Here is an 18,501-nt window from a genome sequence, read left to right as displayed (position 1 = left end):
TATATGGGGTATACTCTTGCTATTATCGTGTAGTAAAAATTATGATTAATTTCTTACAATAGAAACAAAAAATGTACATTAATTTTCCATACGATCGATCGTTTTGAGAAATTTTTGTGCCGATTATTAAATTCAACATTTTTATATTTGTTTATTATAAAAATTCTCGAATACTTTTTACGAAAAACATAATTAATCTATTTTATTATAGCAAACTGATGTGCAACCGTAAAAAGGGTGCGGTACTTTTTCTTTCATCCTCATTTTAAAGCTAGAATTCTAACGTTTAATCTATTTACAGTGTTTATACGTGTGAAATGAATCTGTTTAGACGTGTATACGTATACGTGTATATGTATATTTGTGTGTACTCGTATAGAAGTGTGTACGAAGGAAGGAAATAAAGAAAGAACGGCGTACTTCGTAGTACCAGGGGGGTAGGTTGGGGGGAGGTGGGGGTGGTGTTGGTGGTGGTGGTGGTAGTTTAATCGGGTCGATGCGATAACTCGGTTTACATAAAGACTCCTGTTTATTTCTAACGCCTTATTCTAACGCCTCGGTCCACTTTTCTCATGTTAGATCTGACATAAGTTAGAGAGCACAAGTTTTTTTAATATAAAATTATAATTTTGTATTCATTAGTTTGTATACATGTATAGAAAAATATACGCGAGAAAAATTGGATTTTATTATATTCGTTTGAATGAATTTATTATATTAGAATAAATAAATGAATGTAACAATTCGTGCGTTTGTTCGTCGTATCTCTACGTGGGAGTATTTTTTTTTTATTATTTCGAATTAATTTCAATCCATACGCGTGTATTTTTTCGTATACGCGAGAAATTAGATTTTATCGTTTGATATTCGGATTTAATAGTGTGTTTTATCGTTTGAATTTATTTATTATATTAGGATTAATAAATTAATGTAATCCCCCGTTCGTGTGTATATAAATATTTATATATAATATCGCGTGTATAATATAAATATTTATTTGTAAATGTGTATCGGTGTTTGATTGTGTTCGAGTGTTGCATTCAAATAATTAATATAAATATTATAATTATATATTAATCGTAAGAATATTATTTTTGTAACTGTATAAGTGGTAAGGATTGGGTAGACCGGAAATGCAGATACACGTGCCGAATTTACTAAAGAATTTCCGCCCGTCTCGGTCTCGAAATGCGGAAATGCGTCATTCTCTTTCTATCTATCCATCTATCCGTCTATCCATCCAACTATCTCTTTCTTTCATTTTTAGTTCTGTTACATTGTCCCTGTACGTACGTATGTGTGTGTGTGTGTGTTGTTTGACGAAGATCGTCTTCCAGGAATCATACCTATGCGAAATAGGCGCAAAATTCGAAACATCCGGCGTCGTTGAAATTTCTATCGAGTACCGGAAGTCTATCGTTATTGGGTCGAACGATTCTATTTATTGTTACAATTCATTTTCTATTTAGTATATCTATATTTATTTATTTATTATACTTATACATTCGAATAATTCGTTGTTAATAATATTAATTAAAAACATAAAACAACAAAGTCATTAGAAATAATTAATAATAATAATAATAATGAAAATGTAATTTATAATTTAATTGAAACACATATACGAATAAATTTTGATATTTGTTTGTTGAAATAAATTGGAACAAGTGAGGAGGAGATCAGAAAGCAACGATTATAGTTCCCATTCGAAATAGATAATGAATCAGGCTCTATTTATGGTCGAAGAAACTATAATATCTTCCTCAGCCACGTTTAGAGATAGTGGGATGAATTAGAATTTAGAAAACGAAATGAATATTTATTTATTTGTTACATTCAAATACGATTCGCGGGATATAATAATAATGAACATTCAACGTACACTCGATCGTTAACAATAAATGCGTTTTTGATTTCGACAAGGGGAAGTAATTTAATGTCATTTATCGAATTATCGATTATTTATAATTGTTATTACTAAATTACATGAGAAATTTATTCAATTTCTCTCAGCCCCACACCCCCCTTCATTGTAATTAATTAATTAATATATTTTTATTATTTATTTAATTCGGTTTTAGTCGTTTTACTAATGTGTCAGGTGCAATATTACTGTGTTGGATATTGGATTACTGTATTTGGTATTATGTCGTGTCTCATTGGTTGATATATCGATACACGATAGGTGAACTTATTGATCAACTTAATAGTATTATATTATTGTATTAATTGTTATAATATTATACACGATTCTCTACGTTATTCGATGATACACTATTATATTCGTGATATTTATGAGATATGGGATTATTATTAATTCATTAATAGGAGATTAAGTTTTATTTGCATTCGAATGAAACAATTTAACCATTATTTTGATATATTTTTTAATGTTTCCAAGTTAAACAAACATGGGAACAGAAATATTTATTGATTATTTAGATTATTTGTTTTTTTTCCCCTATATCTAGTTACTTTATTTTTTCTCCGAGCGAATCAACAAAAGGGGTTAATGAATTAAATCTCGTGTCTCTTTAGGTGACACACGAGAAACACGAAAATTACGTCCGTAGAAAAGAGGATATACGTTCGCGCGCGCGCGTGTATATGTGTATGTGTGTGTGTGGTATAGTACGTTGGTAGGAACTAAACAGTGAGAGGGCTATTAAGTCGGTGTTAGGGCTTAGGGTGTGGTCCTGGCACACCCTCGACTTTCTGTCTCCTTCCTTCCCATCCTAAGCAGCATACGTGCTTGTCGTTCGAAAAATAATTCAGAAAGGAAATGATCGAAAAAACAAAAGTGACAAAATAAAAATGGGGAGAAGGAAACATATTATTCGACAAAAAAATCGTCAAGTATTGTCCGGGATATTTTCTTTTTTTTTCTTTTCACCTTTACAAGAATTTATAATATTTTTCTATTCTTTTTGTATTTTATATTTTAAAAATTACAATTTCTTATGATCGGTCGTAGAAAAGTAAATAAGATTTTAATTATCGATTACAAATTCATATACTATACAATCGTAGTTACAAAATTTTGACTGATATTACATTTAGAATTAAAGATTTTTGCGAGAGTTGAGATTAAAGTGACATTAAAGTAGCGATTACGGATATTAAAGTGATCTCAGTATGTCTGTACAGTAAACTCGGAAGAATCGTTAGGGGAGAAACAAAATAAAAGCTTCTGGGATCGTCGTGAAGTGAGTTATGGACGAGCACAATATATTCTATGGGTGTGTCTGTTGTGTATATATAAAAAAACATGTATATGTATATATATATATGGATTGATATTATATATACACGAGGGAAGTTACGGTTTTGTCGATATTGAAAGATGGCCGACGTTAAAGTGCCATTTCATATTTATTTTTTTCTTCCTATCCATTATGGTTGCCATTTGTATGATAAAAAAGAAACTACTTATAAAACGAAGATACTGTTTCATTGTTAATATTTTGCTCGTTCGTTCGTTCGTTCGTTCGTCTTTCACTTATGTTAACCTTAAAATTTAATCGCCATTTCATATTTATTTTTTTCTTCCTATCCATTATGGTTGCCATTTGTATGATAAAAAAGAAACTACTTATAAAACGAAGATACTGTTTCATTGTTAATATTTTGCTCGTTCGTTCGTTCGTCTTTCACTTATGTTAACCTTAAAATTTAATCGCCATTTTTATTCGCCATCTTTATTCGCCATTTTTAATCGCCATTTTTTATTCGCCATTTTTTACGTTCTATTATTATCTCTTTTTTCTTTTTCGTATTATTGAATTTAACGTTTTGTTATAATAATATATTTAATATTTTGGTTACATACAAGTTTTCACCGTTGAATTTTCTTTATCTCGTTTCATGTCAGATAATTGTGTTTATGTATTTGTATTATATTATATATATGTGTGTACATAGTTGCTTACATACAATGCATGGTACTATGTATTCATAGAACCACCGGTTGTTTTCAGTACTCAAATTTCCGGCCAGATAAACATAGATACATGCACACACACACACACATACACACATACACGTAAATCATAGCTGCACTCGTAAAAAAAAAAGGAACTAGAGGTTATCTAACATAAGTTATCTTCTATGTGTTTCTTTTTCTTTCGTCGTTTGTTTATTTATTATGCTGTTTGTTATATTAAAAAAAAAAAAAAAGAAACTCTGACACGAATCCTTTCACACAGTATTTTTTTGCGAAATAGTTTACTTTATAATACCGGGTGAACAAAATAATTTCTACGTTACAATTCGTATACTTTTAATACTCGCACGTATTTTGTTTTTTCTTTGTATATTATTTTCTTAAAAAAATAATTGCCGTTGTGTGTTTAATAGAGACGTACGTGTTTTCTTCGGTTAGGGGATTAAAATGGGATTTCGCAGATATAACGCAAAGTATTGCTCATGTGGGATACAAATTAAGCGGCTTTTCGTCATTCCGCAGCTTTGACTTTATCCTTCCTATCATTTTTATTTTGTTTTGTTTTTTTAACGAACCCTACAGGCGTTTATTCCACGAGATTTTATACGACGAGAAAGAAAAAACAAACGAAAGAAAAGAAAAACCGTCCACCGTACGATTTTTTTATGGGGTGATATAATTTAATATAAATTCGATGACAAATATCCAAAATATTATAAGGGGAAGTGGGGGAATATTTCTATCCAATAAGATAATCGTTCTATTGAAAATCCAAGAAGTGGGGTGTAGTCGAGTGAGTGGGGGGTGAAAAGGGTTTTGGAATAAATAAGAAGAAAATATTTGACAACAAATTCTCACTTGTAATTTCTTTGCTTAATCGTACACATATCCAATATTAAATTGATTAATAAATTGATTAGTTTAATTTAAAGAAAATTTTGTGTAATAAATTCAAGGGGAATAAGTATAATCCAATATTTATTTGAACATTGTTTACTCGTCATTTATAAAAAAAAAAAAAGGTAATTATCATTGAAATTATTATTTATTCTTATGATGAGAAATAGAAAAGAAAAGAATTGTTAAACGGAAACAGTCCAGTATTATAGTCAAACTCAAAAATGTATAAAGTATCGTTCGTTTTTAATTAGAATGTTCAAATTTGGTTAAATGTTAACGGTTAAACGTTATCGTTAGAATTTTGATTTTAAAGTTAAGAAATATTTAGTCATAATTAAGAACCTTGAAGTGTATTATATTCGGACGTGTAAATATAAACATATAACGGTTATTTAATATGTATACACACTCTCGTTTGTCATTTATATATTATTTTCAAATTAATAATTAATATATCGTTAAATATAACAATGAAGAAAATTCTAACGAAATAAATAATAACGATTAAACGAATCTTAATTTGCAGCAAAGGAAATAAATAAAAATAAGGTAGAAGTTTGAAATATTTATTAATATTTTCTATCGAACAATAACAATAAATATAGACAAAATGAACGAAGAGGAAACAGAATTACGTGCGTACTTAGATGAAAAGTATGAAATATCGGGTGATGAGAATGAATGGCTCGAAGATTATTTAATAAAAGAACAAGATCCAAGATTAAGAGAATCATCTACAGTAGACAATACCGAATTTATAGTTGCAGCATTGAAACATTTGGGTGTTAAACATGCAACTGAAACGTTCACCTGTGAATCTATGAAAACAGCAGATAGTGAATCTACGAAAACAGCAGAGAGTGAATCTATGAAAACAGCAGAAGATAAGGATTACGATACAGAATGTGATGATTTAGAATCTTTAGGAGAAGATTCAATTGCGAAAATTAAGGATCAAATAATTGTGGAAGATGGTAAGCCTTCTATATTCGTTCAAGTGTCAATTCCTGATAAAGGAATTTACGAGGGTAGATTATATCTCGTTAAACAATTAATCAAAAGTATTATCGAAAATAATCAACGATCAAACGAGAATTTTACCACTAATGTTATTAATATCAACGATTAAATCGAACAAAATTATTTGCCAGTGATCAAAATGGATCAACGAGAGATTTTCTTTTAGTTATTTTTAAATGAATTCCAACAAACAACTTCGAAACGAAAAATACAGAAATTTTATTCGATGTGTAACACCAAGATTTCAAATTGCGATGCCAAAATTCGTCGGTAATATTATTTATCGTATTTAAATCGAACGAAAATTAATTTGTCAAATTAATTTTTGAAGTTATTTAAAAATAAAACTTTCCCCTATTTTATATTGCGTATTCCAATTATAAAAGTGTGCCGACCATGAAATTTTAATTAGCACGAATTTATAGAATCTCGAAGTACATTTATTTTTGTTTTATTTCGTTTTCAAATTTCCAAAAAATCAGTATCGCAGATGTAAGCAACAACAAATAAATCAATAACAAGATTTAATTTATACCATTTGACTGACGTAATCGTGACACGATGCATTTTATTGTTCATCATATTCCATTGAATTCCAATTACGATTCCAACTTCCATTCCATTCCGCTCGTAAATTACTTTTTTTTCTTTTTTTTTTTTAAATGGTCAAATCTACTATGAATGGTATTAAACAAGTTTCTTTATTTTTTTTTTCCATCATTTTATGGCAAGACGTGTTCTCCTTCGTCTATGGTATTTGTTTCATGTAACCCACTTCTTCTCGACTTACCTTTTAAAGTACGACACCTTTACTCTATAGAAAAGTCAAATAAAGAGAAGAAAAATAATATACGCGTGTAATAGCAAAGAAATCACGTTGAAAATAAACCAAGGAATGCGATGGAATATTGACCAATACGAAAAATAATACTATAAATAACATATCTAACTGAGAACGTCACATTTTTCTTTCAACTAAAACCATAGCTGCTTCTTTTTTTAATCAGTAAAACATATAATACCTTATTAAGAGAATGAATCAGAAATCTTAACGACATAACCTTAAAAAAATCAATCAAAGATGGCGCGTTAAAGAATAGATCAAGAAATTCATTTCAAATCTTTTACTGTACTATATTATTATATAAATACATCATATACAGAATAAAATATCTCATCGCGAATAATTTTAATGAAACTTTATAAAAATCAAACGAATAATATAAAAATCACAAAATAGAATATATAGGAAATCTTTTCTCGTACAATTTAATCATCGAAATGTTTGATTTTTCTTTCGTTATTGGCAAACCGTTCGATATCCTTTTTCCAGACCATATATATATATATATCTTTCTCGTGGCTACTTTCTTTCTATCTCTTTTCAAAAATTATTCTATCGGCAATAAAAACAGAATTCCGATCACGTGCCAAGCTGATACTCTTTGAACGCAGTAAAAGTTTCCTTTTATTCTTCCACCGCTCATTCCCTCTTCTCTATTTCTTTCCCCAATGTTCCCCTCTCCCACCTCATCATTCCCTTTTGTCTAGTTCTTTTTTCTATCACATTTTTTTCCATACTTTTCTCAATATATTTTCTTTTCTTTTTTTTTTTCTATCTTATCGTTTCACGAGGGGGAAAAAAATCTTTTGCCGATTTGAAATGCCATTCGATTAGGCATGTAATAACACTTCGTATATACGTATACCTTTACACATACACACATACTAATATAAGACATCCAAGTGGTGCTACTTGGTTCCGTTCCGCAATCGTGTTATTCACGGAGACGTGATGGTAGAAACGCGGAATTTCATTTCATCTCCGAGAACTTCGAGAAAGTGAGGACGGGTTCTCTTCAGTCGGAAAATAACTGAATTTCCCTTTTCTAGCGACTCCAATTCGTTCTCACATATATACACACACATACATATACATATATTCTTATACGTACCTTTATATTCTCTCACTCTTTCCATCAACCAACCCCTATCCCCTCCCCTCCTCTTCCTTGCTTTCGTCCTCTTCTTCTCCCACCTCTCTCATATTCCCATTGGCTCATTCCTAGGGAAGAAAATGGCGAAAGGATGCGACTAGCCGGCGGCAGCGATTTAGACCGTAAATTCTAACGCGCGCGCGCACGCATGCATACACGCACGCACGCACGCACGCACCCTTTTTTCCCTTTTCGCAGTCCGAGTAATTGTTCTCGAGAGTTTAAAAGAAGAAAAAAAGAAAAGAAATTAATGAACGAGAGAAACGCGGAAAACGGTCGAAACGTTTTAACCGGTTTAAACTGCGTCCACTACATTTACTGAAGAATTTCCTTCCGTTTTGATTGACAAACACGAACGAGGATAGTGGCTTTCCTACACCTTTTTTTTTTTATCCCTTTTTCGTTCTTTTTAACAGAGGGGTACAAAAGTTGTTAGTTTTAAATACGATGACTTTACTCGTATACTTTTTTGATTTTTCATACACGACTTTTATTCTTAGCGTATGGTCATTTCGAAACACCATTTATTTATATCAATATTAATAATATTCGAAGTACCAATCAATTTTCAATATCGGTACAATCCTAAAAGTCATTCAAACTCGTCGTATCCACCCACCCACCCTTGTCGAACCATTTAGCAAGTTCCATTTTAACTTAAACTACAATAACTCCTTCTCTTCCTTCTCTACAGTAATAGAAAGTAGTAGTACTAGATTAGTTAGTTTCAAATAACTTCCTACAACTCTGAGCTAGTAATTCAAGGTATGACCAAGTAGATACAACTGTTATTGTATACCAGTCCTTCTGTTACAAAAAGTACTACCATCTACAGTGTATCCAATCATAGAAAGTTCCCCTAGTCAAGTTTCCCTACCAAAAACAATACACGGTGATACAATTCCTAACCTATAATTTTATAACAATCTATAACAAAAAAAAGTTCAAACTAAAGTTGAACAATCGTCGAGAAAACATCGAATTGAAACAACTTTTGATCCATCCTGTAGGAATTGGTCGAAAGTTCGGAGAACTAAAGAGGAGAAGAAGGTCGAGGGAGGGAGTAGGGGGTAGAGGGTAGGAGAAGATACCTCAGTGGTGACTTGGACAGTAGTAGAAATGTTGAACAATGGCCGTATGTCAGTATGTCCTCCAGTTAGCACCACCTCTGTCGCCTGGGCTTCAATTAAGCAGATCTTGGTCTACACTCTCATCCCTCATCTTCCCCTCCTTCGCCCACCCTTCCCTTCTTTACCCCTGACCCTCGTTAGGTCCACTCCTCTACTTAATTACCGTCCCATTTGGTATATATGTGTGTATATTCGAGAGTACATGTGCCGTACAGATCTCTTCACTGTAGTTGACCTTCTCTATGGTATTATATCCCAGTCCTCCCCTAAACAGACTTTCAACATGGGCTAATATTCTAGGCACATTGCTTTCCATGTCCTTTCCCTGTCATCCACATTGAATTATGTTGTCTCTCTGGATTGTCGTTGCAATCCGTAACACTATCTTGTGGTCGAATTTCCAGGCCTCTGTTGGTGAAATTATTCTTGGATAATAATGTTACTTTAATCGTTTTTGTGTATAAATTATTCAAATATTATTTAATTAGAATTACGAAAGTTTATTACTTTGATTAATTTCAATGGTTTCTCTTCTAAGGAATTGTTTCAATTTCAAATTTTCTATACATCCCATAAACATTATCTAAAAATTCGAATTCTGTGATAATTGCAAACATTTAGAAATATTTCCGGATCTTTCTACCTTTTTCTCTCTTGATTGAAATTTTATTTAAAGAAAAAGAATATATCGAATACAAACCTAACCTATTTTTATTTCCTTTCTAAAAGTCACGTAAAAGAGAAAATAGAACATTAGAAGTGACACCTCAGCATTGCTTTCTTCTTTCCTTCTTCCTGATCTCATGTTAACTCTCGGAAATAAAGACAATTGGCAAGGACGTGAAGTGAACCGGAAACGAGGTCAACGAGGTCAAGTGGGTAGCTTGATCGAATTGGTCCTCGTTAAAAGACTTTAATACACAAACCGCAGCGAATGCTAGCTGGCAAACTGACAAGGAGAAAAAGATAAGTACTAGGCACCTCTTCTCATCGAAACCAGAGGGTATGAGGTATCGTAGAAACGTGAGAAAAATCATTCTATTTTTTCCCATTATAAAAAAGAGAACCCTCTCCTTCTGTTTTTCTCCTACTACCCCTTTTTAAACTCATCGAATTACTGCCCCAATAAAGTTTTTACTGTTAGGACGTGATTTAATCGCTACACAATTTACTAGATACTTCAATCTCTTCTTCCGCAATTTGGGGGAAACTCTTTTGGGGAATTTAATGACATTTCTGGTAATTTATAGATATTAATTTTAAGTCATTAACTTAAATTACAAAATATTTTCAGGTCTTTTTTTTAGGGGTATAAATGGTATCTTTACCATTATTATACTGTATGTTATTATACTGTACTGTATATTTAAACAGCTACTGCATTGTAATTTAAATTTACTATATTGTAGTTTAACTCGTGGGGGAGGGGCGCGCTTGTCAATCTGCAATTGTAATATATTATAATATTAAATTGCACCTTAGTATACTATAACTGTATTTATAACAGTATAAATTATACCCAAAAGGGTTCAAGATTCGAAAAAGCCAGGACTCATTAACGTTATTAAACAAGAACCCAAACTAAGGATAAAAAATATTCAAAATTATTATATGCCAATCTAGTATTATTTTCGGGATTCGTTTTCGTATCAACCTAGAATAATTATTTTTTGATTCAGTAATCACCCCAACTTTCGTTGGGTGTTTTAAAAAATTGGAGTTATAAACTCATCAAATGTTCTCCTCCACGGAAATCTTTAGTAAAAGGCGAAAGATTTATTCGTCATACTGAAGGAAAACCAGAGTGCCTTCGAGTGGTCACTGGTAGGCTGATATAAAAACGTAGGTAACCTTTTAACTGCGAAAAAAAGATTCCATCTAGCGGGCTACGGGTGAACGAAGAAACAAGATTTTAGGGGATGATTATTTTTCTTTCAATCTTATAATATTTACAAAAATAATTGTTATATATAATATGACAATATTATAATATTTATTTATAATTATTAAATGTATATTACAATCTTAAAATTATTTTATTATTTAAATAAAATATTGTTATACGACTATCGATTGCGAACTAGTCAAGGTTTCTTTTGATTTTACTATAAATTTTATTTTATGTAAAACATTACTAAACAATTTCTATTTTTAATTTTATCATTTATCTTGTTATTAAATATCTTTTAAAACAACACTATAATAAAATAAAGTAAATACCATTTAATAGAATTTCAAGTAGAATAAAATAGAACACAGAATTGGTTACGTGTATTCTTGTCGCGTGTATTGGACTTTAAGTGCTTTCCAATGTCTACTATATCTATCATTGGGATATATTTCCGAGCTTTGTTTCGCGTCGGCGATTCAGAATCCGGGAGAACCGCAGCTGCGGTCGCGTCTTCTCTGCATACGACCACGTTCAACTATACAACTACTACCAACTGCTACTAATCGTGACCGAGTTTTCTCCGAAGATTTTTCTTACTTCAAATATTTTTCATTTACTACAATTCGATAAAACGATTGTGTATTTAAAAAAACAATAAAACATTGTAGGGCTTTTCTTTTTAACCTTACACCTTTTACCTCTACAAACTTTTCCAACTATTTTCTTCAACGCGCAACAAGATGACACATCGTTTAGGAATCACAATTCTATTTGGGTTTATGTATTGTGCAACTTTTTTTTAATCCCTAATACCGATCTTAGTCGATAATGTAGGTCTGAAATGATACATCGGTAAAGAATCCTAGTTATTTGGATACATAAATATTTCCTATCTCTCTTATTTTCAAGATAGTTTTATGTTAGAGATAATAAAATATTGAATATTCAAAATTAGTTGGAGTGAAAATGAATTTTGAATATATATATATATATATATTTCGGTAAATGGGTCGATGTTTTGGATAGTTCGTTCATCCCTGTCTTTCTCAACAAAGAGGAGGTTAAACTCCGTAGCATGGTGATGGTGGTGGTGGTGGGAGTAGAACCGTAGCCCAAAAATATCTCATTGTGTCGTACATTATTTCTCTGTATGCATTCAGTCTATACGCTCATTTGCATTCTTATAAATAAATTTATACTGCATACACACATTTTATTTCTTCTTTTCTTAATATGACACTAATACTAATAATAGTATAATACAAACAGTAAGGATTATATAAATGAATATTATTTATTGTATATACAATACTCTGTGTGCACGTGTATATCAACACATACACATACACATACACGTGTATGCATATGTTCTATATTATACTCCATAAATGGGAATGCAACCAGTGACGTAGTTAACAACGTGCAACCGGTTCTAAAGCAAAAGCAGGGAGATCCACGAACAATGCCAGAGAAATCGTGCACGATGACCAAAGAGGGCCTAAGTCCAGTATACATACACGTACTTACACATACGCAGAAATAAAACACGCTTTCTCTTTCCTTCTTTCTTTCTCTCTCTCTCTCTTTCTCTCTCCCTTTTTCTCCGTGTCTCCACCCTCTTCTTTACTTCTTTTTATGCTACTACCCTAAGATATATTATCCACGGACTCGTTTGTACGTTTACGGGCCGCTCATCGTTCCACCAAATATGGCACCCCATCTTCCACATCTTTTACCTCTTTTCTTTCACGGTGTTCGAGCAATGAACGTTCGTTAGGATACTTGTTCACTTTCTTTAATACGATTTTTATCAAAACTTTGAGCCTCGGAGTCTTAATACTCGAAGAATTGAAGTTACAAATCGTGAAGTGAGAAAAGCATCTCATAGCCGCCATTTTTTATAGTCTCCTTAATTTATCTTTTATACGAAACTATACAATTCGTAGATGTATATTTTCTTTAGAAGGTTTTACTTTATTTCATTGCTTCGTAGAATTTATTAACATACATTAGAATATTTTTGTAAGTGTCTATACTTTGTTTATAATTTAATACACGAATAGGGGAATTGAAATTCACGTTGGAATTTCTTTTTTCTCTGTTCTTTTTTTTTTTTTTTTTTTTTAATTTGAATTGGTATATACTTGTCTCAATTTTCTCTAGGGTCACGTTTTTCTTTTGTATGAAAGGCACGAGAAGAATGTTTCATACTTACCCTGTCCGAATGTAGGAGCTCATAAAGCTTTCTCTCACTCGGCTATACTTATTTGCCTCGCCAAAGTATTCCAATTTTCCTCGGGTTTTCTCGTTAATTCACATCCGTCTCGTTTTAGAAAGAAAGAGAAAGAGAAAGAGGGAGAGCTATTTACTCTTAATAATATAGTGTTCCACATATATATATACGCATAGCTTTCGTCGTATGTAATATGAAGTATGTTACATTCCATAAAATTATTACTTGTCTTTAATACTTCACTTTCCTAATAAAGTTTTATGGAATTTTAAAATGTATCGTAAATTATGAGAACTTCGAGTAATATTAAAGTTAGATTATGTACGATCGATCGAATGCACATTTAAACTAGTTGTTCTTTCAAATTACAAGAAAACAAATATTGAATAAAATCAATGAATATTTTTCTTCCTCCGTAAACAAACTTCTCGTCCAATTTGTTTTTCCCTTTGAACTTTCTGTCTTTCGGTTCTCGTAATTAAGAAAATTCAGAAAGGTTTTTTTTTTATATTCAAAGAAAAGATTTATCCCCACCACCGTGTTATATTACTCCGCCGACATATTTTTCCATAGATTTTGTTTATTTTTATTCTCTTTTCCTTGACTCTTTTACCGTTCTTTTTTCATTCTTCGCTATTTTCCAATGTCTCTTGTGTATCCAGTAAACCATTCTTCCGTGACACAATGCAATTTCTTTTACCTTACTCTTGCAGTATATATTTAATAGGATTCACCATATAGGTAATGCATAACGCAAACTTACGACCATGACGACCATCCTATTACTTCATCCGCAGCACCTTTCTTACCTCCCTCTCTTTACCTACCCTTCCTTCTCCCTTTTTTCAATCCCTTCCATACTTTTATCTTTCTTATTTCATTCCGATAGAACGAAGAATAAGAATAAGAAACGGGAAACTTTGTAGCTCGGTTAAGGAAATATGAACCGCGCGTGACTTCATTGTCGTCAAAGCTTACTTCCCCTCGCCCCCTCTTACTCCTCAACCCTACGCTACCTTAACTCCCACCCTTTAACCTTCTCTTTTACGAAATAGACGATGTTACTGCCTGAAAATTGTTCCGCCATTTTTGTTGGCTCGAAGTTAATGGGATAGTAAGATTTGTCGTCGTCTTCGTAGAAAATTTAGGTTAGGATTTGATCACGTATTTCTTTTGCGAAATGAAATATGGCGGTACATTGGAAATTGTTCCGCCATTTTTATCCGTCATTCGGTGAAAATTAATGGGATTATGGGATTTTGTTGTCGTCGTTTAAATTGTTTTATGGTTTTTGATATTTCATTTCATAAATTTATTCATTTGATATTTTTTCTTTGTCGATCGGGGGTCGTGTTTGCATATATTGTTCGTTGAACACCCTGTATATTTGAACATTCGACTAACCATATATTTGTATTTATGTTACAGCAAACTTATCTGACAAAGTTTGGATATTTACCGGACAGCAATCCGGAGACCGGTAATCTCAGGACGGAAGATCAACTGAGGGACGCCATTAGAAATTTACAAGTAAGAATTAAATGTCCCTTTGTATCGCAAAAAATAAATTTTTGTCGCGGATTTAAAATACAAATTTCAACGGGAGAAGAAATAAAGAGGAAAAGAAAAAAGAACGCCACGAAAATATTACTAGTCTCGCAAATTCAAATTACTCGGTTAGAAACCAAGCGTGAATCGATGTAAAATTGAAATTGAAATTCAAATTTCGTGGCATAGAAAATTCCAACAATCCGTTTATTCCCCCCTGCACCCACCATTATTATTATTATTATTATTATTATTATTATTATTATTTTCAATAGAAATATCGTGCCAATTGTCTGTCAATTCTTTTATATAAAAATATGAATAGTCAAATGTGTCTAAATTAAAATTCTAGAAACGAAATTGGATAGATAAAAGAACAAAAACGTGTTTGTGATATTACCATATATCTTTTATCGATGATTTCCGGTGATTACAAACATCAGCAACCAACCAACCGTGGTGTCTATCTTTTTCAACGAAGAGAAATGATTAAAGCCAGAAAGGTAGAATGTTACATAGAAGAAGAAACACAATGGGGGAGATGGGAAAGTAATGGGGAAGAAGATAGAGAACACTGGATAGAAGAAAACGTTGGTTTTAAAATGCACAGACAATTGGAAAAACGATCTGCTGCCAGTGACATATACACACACACATATATATATATATATATATATGTATATTATTCGTACCACACCATCAGTGTGTGTAGAAAAGAAAAGACAGACCACCGTGTAACTGGCCAACGTTTTTCACCCTTCTAATTTTTTTCCCCTTTTTTTCTTCATCTTCTTCTCCACCATTCAACAAAAGGGATTTGCATGAAAATCGAACTCGTCAAGAAGAAAGAATACGTGTGCACGGTAGTAGTCAAAAAGGACATATATTCCTCATCTCGGTGTGCATACATTTTTATATTCTTTTCTATTCTATTCCTCGCATATTAAAAAAAAAAAAAAGAAAAAATAAGACAAGTATTATTTTTTCTTGATACGAGTATATATATATGCTGTATCGAAGTGTTTTTTTTTTTCGTATCCCTTCAAAACTGTTCTTTATCAATAACCGTTTATTTTGTTATTTCGTTTTTTTGTATTTCTTATTTAATTACAGAGATTCAGTGGTATTCCGGTTACTGGGGAGATCGACGATGCCACGCGTAAATTGATGAAAGCACGACGTTGTGGTCTAGCCGATAGACAGAATCCACGATACTCAAGGACGAGACGCAAACGTTTTACGATTCATGGACAACGGTGGCCGTATCGGAATCTCACTTGGAGGTTTGTTTTTCTTTTTTTCATTTATTCCATGAAAAGAATATATATATAAAAAAATAAAAAGAGAACCGGTTATCTCAATTAAAGCATAGTTTTCATCCACGTTGAAAAATAAATCCGATAATTTGTACTCCGTCGATAAGAACGAAGAGAGTATTACTCGAATTATTGTAACTATATACTGTGTTATAATATTTTTGTTTTATAATTTTGTAGGATACGCTGTCGGAATAGCAGCAACGCCGTTATTCGCGTGCAGGATTTTTTCATTTTACTTTATTCCGATGCGTAGTCCGCCATTTTGTACGATATACGATATACGCGAGGGTTTTACGGTAGGGAAATATTTGTTCTTTTTGGTTTGATTTCTTTTCTTTCTTTAATTCTCATTTTTTTTCCGAGCTCATCCTCGCAGTTAAAAAGACAATGAGTTTTGGCGGAAGCCGGTCGTGAAAATTTAGCGCTGATAGGGTAGTAAAAATGGGAATAGGGAATAGTTAGGGAGAAAGGAAACGGTGAAAGGGAATAAGGGAGAGAATGATTGATAATAATCCACGCGAGCTCTGCAATCGTTGCATTTCTTTCTTTTCGTTTGCTTTTCCTAATTAGATCGAGAACAGTCGTTTTCATTTCTAGAAAAGTAATTGGACGTGTCAGTGGTTCCCTTTGGGATAAGGGACAAACGGAAAAGTTAGGTAACGTTCAACGAGAAGATTATCTTTCTTTTCTTTTTTTTTTTCCTATCATTTTTCTACGTCGTTTATGTTAGTAAAAGTTGAGTAAAGACGCGTGATCGAAACGAAGATTAAAATTTCAAACTGGAAAGATTTTACTAATACTTTTCATTTGTAAAAATATCAGCAAGTTTTTGTAAGCTTTTTTTTTAAGATCGTGTCTTCCATTTTGTTTTCAAAATTAGTAAACATTTTGAAACAATGATTTCTTCTTGTTAAATTATATTAATATCTCATCTTAATTTTACACGTGTTATTAGTTTAATACAATTGATTTATTTTGTAATTGTATAATTAATTCGTTTTGAAATCATTTTAGTTGTTAATCTGTAAAAAAAAGAACGTAAAGATCTTTTACATAAAGATTCCTTAATGATTAAATTATAATTTTTTTAAAAAATATATTGTACATACTTATACTTTAACATTTTACTTAAATATGAATGTCTATAAAGACGATTATTTAATTCAAACGGTGAAAAAGTAAGCTACTCGAATGAGCCACTATAGTGGCCATGGACCTGGAAAAAATAATCGCAAAAGCCACTTTAGTGGCAGGCCGGCTAAGGGCGATATCGGTAATTGCAGTGCTCTACTTTTATCTTTTCGACCGTCGGTAATAAAACTTCAAAATTTTTTTACTCTACGTCGATGAAAATTTGTATGCAGATTACTGACGGTCCATATTATTAAACTACAAAATGCCATTAAAATCGGACGACATTTAAAAAATAGAAATCTACTATTACCGTCGGTAATAAAACTTCAAAATTTTTTTTACTCTACGTCGATGAAACTTTGTATTCAGATTACTGATGGTCCATATTATTAAACTACAAACTGCCATTAAAATCGGACGATGTTTAAAAAATAGGAATCTACTATTACCGTCGGTAATAAAACTTCAACATTTTTTTACTCTACGTCGATGAAACTTTGTATTCAGATTACTGACGGTCCATATTATTAAACTACAAACTGCCATTAAAATCGGACAATGTTTAAAAAATAGAAATCTACTATTACCGACGGCCGATGTTTACCGTTACCGACAGTCGAAGTTTACCGTTACCGACGGTCGAAAAGATAAAAGTAGAGCACTGCAATTACCGATATCGCCCTTAGCCGGCCTGCCACTAAAGTGGCTTTTGCGATTATTTTTTCCAGGTCCATGGCCACTATAGTGGCTCATTCGAGTAGCTTACTTTTTCACCGTTTCAATTAAATAATCCTCTTCATAGACATTCATATTTAAGTGAAATGTTAAAGTAAAACATACGAACTTTCTTTATATACGGCTGATAATTTTAAAACATTTAGGTAGTAAAAAACTGCTTTTATATACGGTAACTGTTTAATAACAGACTTCGTTTAACTCTTCTATTATATTTTATTATTATTATATCGCGACAGTTGCATAATCATTCTGAAGAAGATATACATAAAAAATAAAGCGAATGAAAAGATGTTAATCAGTCAGGGCTAACAGCTTATTTTAAATAGCACAACCATCAATTTTTTGTGCTTGGGTGTATTGTGATTGTAAAAAAAAAAACTATACTATATTATTACAGAGAGAAATGAATAAAAATAGGTTAAAAGAGAAGTAGGAGGTGGTGCAATGAAATTGAAAAAAGATTTAAAAAAGGAGTAGGGGAAGAAAAGAGTGGGTAGGAAAAAGAGGTAGGAAGAATTAGACGAAAAAAGCTTGTTGCTGCATTTCGCAAAGAGAAAGAAAGAAAGAAAGAAAGAAAGAAAGAAAGAAATAAAGAGAGAGGAAGAAGAGCTTAAAAAAATTATGTTCTTAGCGTAGCTGTTAACTTTT

At 31.9% G+C, this 18,501-nt stretch overlaps 1 protein-coding gene and 1 non-coding gene across 2 annotated transcripts in view; one reads left to right on the top strand and one right to left on the bottom strand.

Moving 5' to 3' along the window:
• LOC122513307 (matrix metalloproteinase-2-like) overlaps positions 1 to 18,501 on the top strand; it is a 118,868-nt gene that overhangs the window by 22,329 nt on the left and 78,038 nt on the right. Inside the window, exons 2-3 of the mRNA XM_043629605.1 lie at positions 14,543 to 14,644; positions 15,776 to 15,945. Of these exons, the coding sequence (XP_043485540.1) occupies positions 14,543 to 14,644; positions 15,776 to 15,945 (272 nt within the window). The remainder of the gene's footprint in view (positions 1 to 14,542; positions 14,645 to 15,775; positions 15,946 to 18,501) is intronic.
• LOC122513639 lies at positions 10,675 to 10,798 on the bottom strand. Its single transcript, XR_006302816.1, has one exon. It is a non-coding gene; the product is annotated as a U5 spliceosomal RNA (small nuclear RNA).

Source organism: Polistes fuscatus, unplaced genomic scaffold (genome assembly GCF_010416935.1).
Source record: "Polistes fuscatus isolate 324 unplaced genomic scaffold, CU_Pfus_HIC Scaffold12, whole genome shotgun sequence".
NCBI classification, from domain to species: Eukaryota; Metazoa; Arthropoda; class Insecta; order Hymenoptera; family Vespidae; genus Polistes; species Polistes fuscatus.
The sequence above is the reverse complement of the archived record's forward strand: the minus strand, read 5'-3'. Positions and strand labels throughout refer to the sequence as shown.